At 35.1% G+C, this 13,434-nt stretch overlaps 1 protein-coding gene across 1 annotated transcript in view; it reads left to right on the top strand.

The window, feature by feature from the left end:
• The window catches only part of LOC134529460 (dedicator of cytokinesis protein 7), a 262,141-nt gene that overhangs the window by 105,367 nt on the left and 143,340 nt on the right, over positions 1 to 13,434 (top strand). The window contains exon 13 of the mRNA XM_063363592.1: positions 6,220 to 6,361. Within this exon, the coding sequence (XP_063219662.1) occupies positions 6,220 to 6,361 (142 nt within the window). The remainder of the gene's footprint in view (positions 1 to 6,219; positions 6,362 to 13,434) is intronic.

Below are 13,434 nucleotides of genomic sequence, written 5' to 3'. Positions count from 1 at the left end.
GCAACGAAAACCACTTCCCAGCTTCTTAAAATTGCTTATAAATTTAACTTTGATTGCCAAGATGGTGATAAGGGCAAGGATTGGGCTCGAACAGTTTGCTGCAATACTTGTTACAGTAGCTTGTCAAAATGGCTCAAAGGTACCAGTAACTCAAGTCTATTTATTGTTCCCATGGTTTGGCGCAAACCTCACCATCATCTCACAGATTGTTACTTTTGTATGACTTCCACCATCTGGTTCTCTAGCAAAAGTAAGAATACAGTTCAGTATCTTAATATCCCTTCAGCCCCAAGACCAGTTCCTCACAATGAATCTTTGCCAATCTCAGTTCCCCCAAATACCTATACTGTAGAGCCAGAAATGGATTTGAAAGACTCTGAACCACAGCCTGGACCATCAAATGATACATCCACCGATGATGAAGTGTATTCAGCTGATTCACCTCAACAACAACCTCACCTCATTACTCAATTGGAATTGAATAATCTCGTCAAGGATTTGTAGTTAACTAAAAGTAAATCTTGACTTCAGCAGTGGAATCTCTTGGAAAAGAGCATAAAAATCTCTTCTTACAGGTCCATGCAGTCAACCCTGAAATTAACTTTTTTCGGAAGATGAAGGCTTAGTGTTTTGCCCTAATACAAATGAATTGATGATGAAACTGTGGATGCCATGTGACCCAGACCAATGGAGACTGTTTATAGACTCATCAAAGAAAAGTTTTAAAGTTTTCCTGTTGTCCAATAGGAATGAGTTACCATCAGTCTCAGTTGCATACTCTGTGGATATGAGGGAGATGTATGAAAACATCAGCCGAATCCTTGATAAAATCAGTTATCATGATTGTGATTGGAAACTTTGCGCTGACTTAAAAGTTGTTGCTCTTCTCACGGGCCTGCAATAAGGCTTCACAAAATACTGCTGCTTCCTATGGGAATGGACAGCCGAGCCAGTTGTATGGAACTGGCCTTTGGAAGAAACGTTTACTCCCGGGACTTCTCGCAGTCAGAATAATTTCGCTCACGGTCCTCTGGTCCCAAAGGAAAATATTTACTTGCCGCTTTTGCACATCAAACTTGTATTGATCAAACAATGTGTGAAAACAATGGACAAGACAAGTGATGCATTTCAGTTTTTGAAAACTAAATTTCCTCATCTCAGTGAGGGTGAAATCAAGGAAGGAGTTTTCATGGGCCTCCAGAATAAACAACTGATTAGTCAATTTTTTCAAGATTTGACGTTTATTGAACACCTGAATAAAAAATAAAAAAATTGAGCTTGGCTTGCATTCCAAAACGTATGTGAGAACTTTTTTGGTAGCAACAGAAATGGTGATTATGTTGCTCAAGTTTAGGAATTGCTGTCAGCGTTCAAGACCATGGTGTGTATATAGGGATGCAACATCGCTCTTAAAAACATCAATATCACGAACATCGATGTTCAAACGAAAAAGCATCGATGTCAAAAAACATCGTTCTGACAACCGATACATCGATGTTTTAACCGATGTTTTTAAATATCAGGAAAAACATGCCAAAATGATTTAAACTATAGTATGTAGCCAAAAACCATACCTACTACAGATTCCTGACCACAATATCCACATCCTATTTACAGTCGTGTCTCGTGCAGAACAAAAACATGTATTAAAAGCAAATTATGCTACCAAAAACTTAAAAATCCGCATGAACTACTTGACCAGCTCTCAGTAAACTTCAAAGAGTTGTGGACAAATTTAAATGACTACAACTTCACAACATTAGCAGAAGTAAAGGTAAACATTAAAACGGCATGTCCGTAATTTAAATGTATGTAAAGCTGGCCGTCTGTTCGGGGTTTGTGTGTGTCAGTGAGGCGGGATGATAAGCGCGACGCTCGCTGGTGCTTCTAGCGCAGTGTCTCCTCTGGACTGGCGCGCGGTCTTCTCGTCGTCACAGGATAACTGAGAGAACTGATCAGTGACCGTGACATTATATGGTCGAGAAATGAAGATAAAGGTGTACTGCACTGCCCTTAAGTGGTTTCAAGATTCTGTATCGGTTGTTTTATGCCTAAAAATTACTCCGAAAACACACCTTTTAGCCATATTCACTCTACTAAGAACACAGTTTAAAAACTTAATCCGAATTCAAAAGTACCTTTCGGCATTCAGCGAACACTTAAATGCTTTTTGTAAACAGACCCCACTCGGGTATCTTGAGAAGTTTTCAAATCACGTTGGTTTTTCCTGAAGCTCTGCGTACCGTGTGTGTGCCCGGGCAGACTGCAGCCTTAAGACACAGGCTTACTTAAAATAAAATTACCCTTGTTTATTATGTTTTTAGTTATCATCTCATGAATATATTGTAAATAGTACAGATCATGAGAGATCTATTTATCCAAAAACCATTGCGATACGACATTTAGTTTTCAAGAAACTTTTTTTTTAATTTTCGATACTTATAAAACTTACATTTTTAAGTATAAATAAAAGTAGGTAAATGCTAAACCAGTTTGGTTGGTATCCTTATCATTTTTTTCCAGTATTTTAAGAAGTCCAAAATCATTTAAAAAATAACTATTTTTTTACAAAATTTATTTTTAATTGAAAAAAAAAAAGTAGGGAAAAAGCATGAAGTGTGAGTGCAGGTTTAAAATGTAACATTAATTTTCTCTATAGAGCTAGCGAGACCGTATCGGTACCAATCAATAGCTTGTATATACAACAAGCTATGAAATTGTCCATAAAGTCTCGCTATTTTTTCTCTATATTTTTCAAAATTTTTAAGAAAATTCCAATGTAAACAAATTTTTTAACGGTATTCATTTTTTCCAAATGACTTTACACATCTTAAAGTACTGGAAAAAATTTATACTGAAATCAACCAAATAGTTACCTACCTACTTAAAAATGTAGGTTTTTATAGTAAGTATAGACATTTAAAAAAATTGTATCTTAAAAACTAAATGTCGTATCGTAATGTTTTTTATATATATTCAATAAATATTCATGAAATGATAGCCAAAATATTATAAAAAACTAGGGCAATTTTAATGATGAACGATGTCAATGTTTTTGGACATTTTCGTCGATGCATCAGCGATGTATCGCTCTTCAAAACATTGATGCTAACATCGATGTTTCATGAACAATACATCGATGTTTTCAAAACATCGATGTATCGTTTGCATCCCTAGGTGTATGTAACAAGTCTCTTAAAGTGCATTTCCTTCACTCACACCTGGAGCAGTTTCGATGAACACTGGGAACAGTTCCATTGAAACATCACTAAGTTCGAAAAGAGAATTTCAGGAAAGTGGAATCGAGCATTTTAGCAGAATACTGTTTTTTTATGTCTTAAAACTTCTACCTCAGGGTACAAAAGGAAAGAAAGAGCTTAATGAAGCTACTTATCTTCTATAGTTATTATTTTTTACATGTTTTATTTTACTTGTTACATTTATCATAAGAAATATATATTCTAATAAACAAATAATTATTTCATGTTTATTATTTTACTTTTTATTTTTTATTTATTACAAGTGAAAAAATTGCCAAAAAACAGGAAAAATTTATTATTTTTAATGACTGTTTTACAATTTAAGGAGGCAAATCGAGCACCAAATCAACCTCTTTGCTATAAATGTTCATGTTTTAGAACTTTTCACCTCTCTAGCCCCTCAGAAGAAATGTAAAATAATCCTTTTCAACCCTTCAAGTTATCGAAAATTGAAAAAAATTTGGGTTGGGGGGGGGGGGGGGGGTGTTCCCCAGAAAACTGTGAGTGATGGGGGAAATGGGCATCATATTTGGATTCAGTCTTTAATTAAAACTTTTCAGGTTCGTATTACCAACAGCTGTGTGTTTTCCCCCATGGATAAAGCTGTGCTGTTACCATTATAATTGATTATTAGAGCAAGTATTTTGTGTTGATAGTCATACAGATATAGAGAAAATCTATGGAAACATCTTTGAACAGTTGTTGGTTGACATTTTGGTGTGTTTTGTTTTATATTTTGATGCAGTAATGGTGGAAACAATTACAGACATGGGTTAGAACTGGTAAAACCCCCTAAGTTAAGATGGTTACTTTATCTCTAAAAAAAAAATATGAAGAAGTTACCATTTAAATATTATGTTGGCCAGTGAAGTTGAGCATGCAAAAGTGAATGTTTATCATGGTAAAGATAATAAATAATTTAATAAAGAAACACTCATATTCACTTTAATAATATTTTTTGCATGTAACTATTAAAAAATATTTATGGTGAGTTAGAGTTTTTACATTTTGACAGGTATTAAAACTTGGGGGGTCCTCTTACATTAGAGGTCAATATTCTTGTATCAAGATGGATATTAAAATGTGAGGGTCATCTTATATTGGAGGTTAACCTATGTTTGTGGCAAATACGGTACATAAAAAATACTATTTCTGTTAGATTTTAGTAAATCCTTAAACACAGTGAAGGTATTATTTAAATTTTTCTGAAAATACAATGCAGTGTACTACTGTCTGAGTGGTTATCAGCAGTGCATTTTAATAAACAGAGATCAGTCCTAGTGGTGGTCAGTGGGCACTGCGGTGCCGCAGGGTTTAGAAAACTGGCATCAAAGTTATGCAGTGATTACATGTCAACATTTTATGACCTGCTAAGTTAGTTACAATTTCAGGAAAAAAGATTTTTAAATAGCTTGCAACATTCTAAATGTTGTGTTAGCTCACAACTGGCCTTGAGTGCACATTTTCACATTCATGAGCACTTGCAGAAATTAGTTGGGTGGTGAAAAATATTTATTAAAAAAAATAATTGTTAATGTTAATGATTTGTTACTAGAATAATGTCTTTCGGACACAAATTGTTTTTCACAGAGTTTTATTAATACTTGGAAAATTCACAGTCATTTTGGCTGGTATTTTCTGACCACGCGAACACATTCATGTTGAATATACAACCAGGTTGCACGGAACATCTGCACTGATTTCAAAACACTAATTTACTGTTCGTAGGTACCGAAACATGCATGTTAAATATTATTCATTATTAAATCCCTTGGTTGGTGACAACCTACGTTACAAGCCGAAGGACTCGGTCCTCAGAACAATGGCAAAGTTTACTGAATCATTGCTTAGGGCTAATATCTACGATTGTAGTCAAAAACTTCTAGATAAAAGTTTGAAGTGATGAAAAGGTTGATTATAAAAGGTAGAGCTTTGACAACAGTTGCAAAATTCTCCCTTCAAACCATTTATATGTTATTTGTGATCCACTGCCCGACACGTGACCGACCGGAACCTCGTACAGACACTGACTGAAGACACAACTGTCCTAACAATGCGGTGACTCAGATGGTTCGCCAGCAATCAAATTCATGCGCTGCGAGAAGTCCCGTAGCTGTTGGCAGACCTGCTTCTCGAGTCCGTCAAGCCTGTTACTTATTCTTTTGGAAGCATTTTCATTTTATGCGATTATTAGAGTTCACTGGCTTAATACTGAACTGAAAAATATATAAATCAAGTAATATAAGCTGGCTGTGTTAAGAATGTTCAGCCAGCGTAAAGCACGGAGATTCTTGGAGCCTAAACGTATGCTGTCACACCCATGCCCCATCTTTGTCATATCCATGTCTTGAGTTTAGAAGTTATTACTGTTATTAGGCCAAGTATAAAGGAACAAACATATGTTATGAATAAATTATAAAAAACATTTTTCATGTCCTATAAAATTGCTCGTAATATCTGCAGCTAGTAGTAGTGCTGTTGAAATAAGAAGTGTTCATTGGGAAAGGCAGATTTTTTGTGAAGTTAAAATGATAAAAATAGTGTGTACAAAATGGGAATGAAATATGTAAGTTTGATTCTATGTCATCACAAACATGTAAGACCTAGAAAATTAAAAAAATTTTATAGATAAGTTAGAGTAAATATTTAAAAGTATAAGATATGTGAAAAGATGCTTAGGAGGGCAACACTGCAGTGGCCAGGCTTCGAAACATTGAGAAAAGGGAGAAGAAAGGAAACACACAAATTGTGGAAAGAGGGATCGGTAGGAAGTAGGAAGGGGAATGTAGGGTGGAATGCTGGCAGACTTCAAGAGGTCGACGGTGGTGAAGCAATAGTAGTGAGACTGCTCACAAAATTAAATTTTGGTTATTTTCAGAACGTGAAATGTAACTATAGTTGGTCTGCAAAATAATCATAGTTATTTACTGTAAAAATAATTTGTTTGATTTTTTTTTAGGTCCCCAGATTTTTATGATGAAATAAAAATGAAGTTACCAGCAAATTTAAATGAACAACACCATATCTTATTTACCTTCTACCATATCAGTTGCCAACGCAAACTGGACCAAACCAATGTTGAAACACCAGTTGGTTATACGGTGAGAAGAAACAGAAGTTTTTATTAGTTTTAGTTTTTAATCCTTCATTGAAATCTGTGTGTACATAATTTTGAAAATTTCCTACGAAGGTAAGTTATGTTTTTCATTTCAAGATCTAGACATTGCAAATCATGATGAAAACAATGCATTTGTCTGTACCAAGCATGTGCACAAATTTAAAGCATGTTATTCTTTTTGCACCTGTAGATACTGTGACAGGTAAATTGGCCGGGCTAAAAGTGATTATGGGGCACTGCAGATAGTATATTATAAATATTGATGTTAATTTTCTGGACTTGACTTTAAAATGTGTGGCTTAAATAATATATTTTGAAATTAATTTTAGGTTTATTATTTTTCAATGAAAATGCAAAGTGGGAACTATAACTGGCTAAAACACATATTCCTATTCTTCAAACCACGACATTAATAAATTTTTCAGTTCAAAAATAATTTTCTGTTCAATCGTAAACAAAATTGAATAAAATTGTTACTACTGACAAAAGAAAATTCAGCTGTCATTTTATACCACTGGTACGACCACACAACCAAGATTTGATGGGATACTAGCAACAGCTCACCATTGCACTGCCATGGGTTCTCGCTTATGACTGGATGCGAAAATTCCAATTGAAAAAAGTATGAAACATGTGGGGGTTGGCCCTTACCACAGCCACTAAATAACATTATTTATTTTTATTTACAGTAGATTTCCGCTAATCTGAACCCCGTTAATCCGAAAATCCGCCTAATCTGAACATGGCTAGGACAAAAAAATTAATTTTTATAACATTTAATAACTAGGAAAAGTAAACAAAAACAATTTTTTTCAAGTAATGTTGTACGTTTACTAATATGTACATAAGAAACTTATAATTTATCTAAATCTTTGTATAACTGAAAAGAGAAAAAAATAGGATTATGTACATAGTGCTTAAATACATATGTACGTATTGAAAATTTTTGAATTTACTTACATACTATATGTAGATTCATGTTCTGAACAGGATTGACAGAAAACAAAACGTAAAAAAGCAAGCTATTATCTAAGAGACAAAGTAAGTAATATTTCTTTGACGCAGTGCACTAAATTGGCTTGAAGATGCAATGTTTCGCCAACGCCGCATAAACATAACATCTGTTGAGGTTGCATCGGCATTTTGCTTGACGTAGCGCAAAGCCAGATCAAGGGCACTGGCTACGGCAGTGTGAGAAACAACATCAGTCTGCATGTTCCCTTCCTCCTTACTGTCGTCTGCATCGAGATCAGTTGACGTTCCCTACACAGCTGCTACGATATCTTCATCTGTGTATTTCTCGTGGCCACAGTCATCAATGGCCGTCCACTTTTCAATGCACTCTTCTGCATTTTCGCAACCTGGTACAATTTTTTTCACTAGTTGAAGTTCAAACTTTTCTTTTGCCGGGGGGGAGACCGTTTTGACAAACTCTAAATCAGGTCAGAGATTTTTCCATGATTTCTTTAAAGATTCCTTTTGTGTTTTCTCCCAAGCTTCTGCTACCCAGTAAATGACATCTTTGATGGTGATTTTCTTGAGTTTATGTAAGATGGCAAGTTCTTCATTCTCTTCAAGCAGGCTACGAAGAAGCATTTTTCTGTCATTCTGTTTCAAAGCCTGCAAAACTCCTTTGTCCATTGGCTGCAAAATTGAAGTGACGTATGGTGGGAGAAAAATGGTTTGATATCACTGCAAACAAGTTACATTTCTTCAGGATGTGACGGAGCATTGTCTATGAGTAACAAAGCACTAGGAGGCAATCCATTTTCTTTGTTAAAAGCCTTTACTTTTGGCACAAATTGTTTTTCAAACCAGTCTTGGAATAAGACACGATCCATCCAAGCTTTCTTTTGGTTTCTGTAAAATACAGGGAGAGTGTTAATGTTTTTAAAACAGCGTGGTTTTGCCGATTTGCCGATAACCATCAGTGGAAGCTTATTTTTTGCAGAAGCGTTGCAGCAGCCTAACACAGTTAGGCATTGTTTATCCATTTTAAACCCTGGTGCAGATTGTTCCTCTTGTGATGCAAGACTTTTGGTAGGCAATGCTTTAAAGTTAAGTCCCGTCTCATCCGCGTTATAAACTTGCTGTGGCAAGTGGGAAGAAATGATATATTTGAACTCCTCAAGGTATTCAATAGCTGCTTCGTTGTTCACTGACAGTTTCTGCCCAGTTATTGTAAGCTGACTGATTCCATGTCGTTTCTTCCATCGGTCTAAGAAACCGCAACTAGCCGTAAATGATGCGTCACCATCCATGAGCTTGTTCAATTGAAGCACTTTTTCTTGAATCAGAGGGCCAGTGATAGGGATTACTTTTTGTCTTTCTTGGGTAAACCATAAAAAAGTGCTTCGTCCAATTTTTTGTAAGAAGACACTGTCATTTTTCTACGTTTTTCAATAATTTTTTCACTTGTGGTATTATAAAACTGCTCAATTTTACCTCTGTTCTTTTTCCAATCGGAAATAGTTGCTTTGCAGACACCGAATTCTTTCGATAACAGAGTGGCACTTTCACCTTTGTCAACTCTTTTCATCACTTCCAGTTTTTCTTTTAATGTACACGAGTTATGTTTATGCTTGCTTGTCATAATGACCAACTGCAGGGACAAGCACAGAATGTAAAAAACCTCACTACACACCGCTCACAAGGGCTCATAAAAACAGGGTAAGTGCGCAGTAGCAGGTGACACAGCAGTAGCATGTGATGCACTGACTGTCCGACTCATCATAGTTGGGAACGGAAGAGGAGAGGATTGCGTAAGCCTATGGGGGAAGGAGAATGGGGGCTTTGTTTACTCTGGTTGAAGGTCACTGCCCTTCCGCTAATACCATCTCACGAACCGCCCTTCAGTTTGACCTAATATTGTCACGTAATGTAGGCTGTTGGATTTGTTAAATTCGGAATATTTGAAATTGCAGTTTAGGCTATGTGAGTAATTAAAAATATTATATGATACTAAATATGTACGCTAAATAATAAAGGTGTATTTTTTGTCTGACCTTTCATACATATTTGACATATCAGACACTAAATACGCCTCGAAAAGACAATTTATTGCATGATATGACAAAATTCCGCCTAATCCGAATTTTCGCTAATCCGAACAGGGTTCGGTCCCAATTAGTTCGGATTAGCGGGATTCTACTGTATTTACAATTGTCACGAGCACAACAAAACAATGTTAAATTTAAATACATTACACAAAGGACACAACAAACAGTGAACCTAGACACAATTAAACATTCATTAAATCAAACTTATAATGATTCATAAAATTAAAAACCACAAAATTTGACGCTGAGGGTAAATTGTATCAACTGAGAATACACTAATTATGGGAATATCTGCATGTACTAGCTAATTATTTTTATTTCTAAGTTGATTTTATCTGTTATAGTTATTGATTAGTCTAAAAATACATTTTTTCCTGTTATGTGTACATAAAGTAGGTGTTTTACAACTGTAACAGTTAGTGATAAAGAGAAATTGAAGCTAGGCCCGCCAGTCAAAGAAAGAAGTTAATTGAGAAGGAAGGAAAGTTTTTTGAACAGTAAGATTGATACATTTATTTTGAATATCTTCAATTTTATCATTGTCAGAAGAATTATTTGGTGAATTGCTGCCTGGCACAATTTTTCAAAAATAGGACTACCTACTAATGACTAATATGGTCGACCTTCTCCACAAGAAGGAACTCGCCCATGTGATGTAGTCTTATCAGTTACAAGCTCGTAACATCCAGCCAATCACTTAACATTTTACAAACAGAAAAATATCCCATAGTTCCTTGTAACTTCTTTACACTGTCTTATTTCCCCTTTTCTGTTTCTCTTTCACAGTCTGATAACTTTTATGAGAACGGCATGAGTTTATTATTCCCACACTACTATTACTGTTATTATTACATACAGTTAAGTCATTACCTGTCCAAACAGTGTTCAAAAGTATTGGAAAGCCAATAAATACTGCAAATAAAATATTTAAAAAAATTAAAGCCCCTCTAAATGTAGCCAACAAATTGAAAAAAGTAATCATGTTATTACAATCCAGACCTTCAACTAGCTCAAATTGGTCCAAAGAGCACATACATAAAAACACTTGAAAAATTTGTGGCGTTTGAAAATACTTTTAAAATTTTGTGAAAACTTTCCTCTAAATGATTCACGATGAAAATAAAATCTCTTGATAAAATTAACTTATTTTATCTGTTTTCATTATTTATAACTTAAAATTCACACTAGCAAAAGGCTGCCATCTTTCGACCACAACACTGTTCCAGATTGTACACAAAACATCACAAAAAGTGTTTGTTGCTTCAAGAAACAATTATTTTGAAATGGTACTGAAATGACTGACAAACAAAGATTATTTGCGACTGAAATTACATCCCGAGGTTGCTCAAGAACTTCCAATACAAGCCAAGGACTCCGTCCGTTAGACTGTGACTAAAAACGAATTTCAAAGTCTCGTTGTGGGCCAACATCGATGACTGCAGTCAGCGAATTCTAAATAAAATTTACAAAAATGTTTGTAAATTGATGCCGTCCAGACCACAGCAGTGAAATTTGCTTTTACTCATTACATTATTATTTATTTTATAGCCATCACCCAACCACGACCTTTTGGTACCATGACCACGTGACTACTGGATGACCTGACTACCTCTATCTACGAAGGAGGGAGGTTGTCACGTGTCCCTAACGACCAATCACATACAACCTAGCTTAAAACACACTTCCAAAAATCAGCCAATCCTGGCACAAGTTACAATAAATAAATAAAAGTCTACATAGATATAACTAGGGACTTTCCCTTCCCTGTATCTTTCCAATTCTGATGATACATTTGTTCTTGAGTTCCCATGCTCGGTGGGGAACTACCATTTCTCTTTCTCTTGCACTTCAAGGCATCACCTGCCCTCTCTTTTTCACTCTAGAACTGATTCAATTTACCATCATATTGCATCATAATGCTTTCAGACAAAGAATAATAGGAAAGTAAAAAAGAAAAATACATGACCACACTCGAAAACTTAACCAACCGGGTAACAGACATACTTAAAAAAGTGAACTAATGAGAAATATGAGCATAAAAACACATTGCTAACATACGACTTCTCCTGAAACATTTAGTCAGTCTTTATTTACATTGAAACAGAAACCTAACCAAATACTGAAGATAATAAGAAATTATTTATGCTAATATTTTATATGTTGAGAAGGTAAGGGCCTGCAATGCTACAAAGTCAAATGACTTTATAAAAATTAACAAATTAAATTATGAAGAATGATTCTGAGCACTAATACATTCTAAACATACAATCAGTTGTTGTCTATGAAACATCAAAAAATACTTAGTGTTTTATAAAGCCATAAAAAACAATATTCTACTTAAATAATGAGGGGAGAGCCACGTTGGTTATCCAATTTGATTCCTGGCAGGAGTTGACCCAGATATTCTTAAGTGGGAAATGTGGCGTACGTTGCAGTGATTTATTGAGTTTTCTCAGGTTACTTTCCTCACCAATTCTTTCCATCAATGCTCCATTCTCATTTCATCACCCTTCATTGTCTCTAATGGCTTCAACAGTGACTGGACATTAAATTCATTTATTCTTTCTTGTCTCACCCATTGAAATTTGACCTTATAGTCCCAAAACTTCTTTACTTCTAATTTCTATTATCTCTACTAAAGTTACTTTTGGCATTACTTATTTACTTTTGTTTTGCATTAATGGAAGTTAATGTAACCAAAAATCTTCAAAATGGTTAAGTTGGCTTCATTGTCAAAATATATGTTATTGGACAACACAACATTACTCCGAAACTAGCCAATAGCCATTCTGCGATACATTTTCTCACATACTTATTGACAGTGTTGTTCACGTAGCAAGACAGAGCCATTAGACATCACTAGTAGCTTTATCCATTTTGTTATGCCGAAGAGGGAATGGGCACACAGTGAATGGATGTTTTTTGCATATGATGATTGCTGCCATGGGAGACTGAGGACTCGTGAGCTATCTACATTGTGGCACTGATTGTTCACCTGTTCTCAATCAAGGATGACTTACAAACGTATAGTTATCAAAGACTGGGCTACTGAATTTAAGAGTCCTCTTAAAAACAAACAACTTCTGTTGGGTTTGAACTTGGGAACTTAAAAGTGGTGGTAATTTTCTTGCCACATATCATCTGAGGCTTCTAGATTTGAGAAGCCCCTATGAGGAAATAAGTGTTTTGAGGTCAAGATGACCGCGAAGGCAACCGGTCAAAGCCTTCACTACACTGTACACCAAAAATATGTTGGGAATGAATAAATACTTGTGAGCAGTGACACTGTCCCTCTGATACAATGCAAAGGGTTTTCTTTGCACAGCTCAGGTCAAACTGTGCCTAGGAAAACATAATAGTGGTGGGAAATCAGTTGCTTTGATAGTAATGAATGCTAATGCACCTGACTTTTAAATCATTCACCTTAAAAAGTACAGGAGATAGCCTATTATAGTGTTTTTGACTTTGTTAAATTAGTTAATTTGATATGCAATTTATTTCAGTACCATATTGGTTAATTTATATGAAGCAAGTATTAATTATAACAAGCAGGTAAGCCAATCATTAAGGACGTTGCTGTGGAGAGAATTTACAGATATTGGTGAAAGATGTTAATGCTAAGACAGGATTCACGTATTTATACTCACAAGTATCTGACAGAACAATAGATACCAGTGTTTGGACACAGTTCTTCAAAGCTAGCAGTTTATCAGAGGTGTCTATCATAGCAGAACCATGCCATTTACGAGCAATTAAGTTGCAACTTTCTAATAAACAAATTTTTTTTATTTTGCATTCTTGTCACCAGTTCCGCAGGAGGGTCACAAAATGAATATTAGGCAAAAAGGAACAGGATTTTGTGAAGAAAAAAATAAATATAAAAGCTGGAAAATCATCTAGGAAACCTGATTACACCTATGTGCCACTTGCTTGCAGAAATGCTAAAAACAAAATTAAGATCCAATTTTTTTATATCTTTCTTGAATTATAGGTCAAT

This window comes from Bacillus rossius, chromosome 2 (genome assembly GCF_032445375.1).
Source record: "Bacillus rossius redtenbacheri isolate Brsri chromosome 2, Brsri_v3, whole genome shotgun sequence".
NCBI lineage: Eukaryota > Metazoa > Arthropoda > Insecta > Phasmatodea > Bacillidae > Bacillus > Bacillus rossius.
Note: the sequence above shows the minus strand (reverse complement) of the source record. Positions and strands in the feature narration are given on the sequence as shown.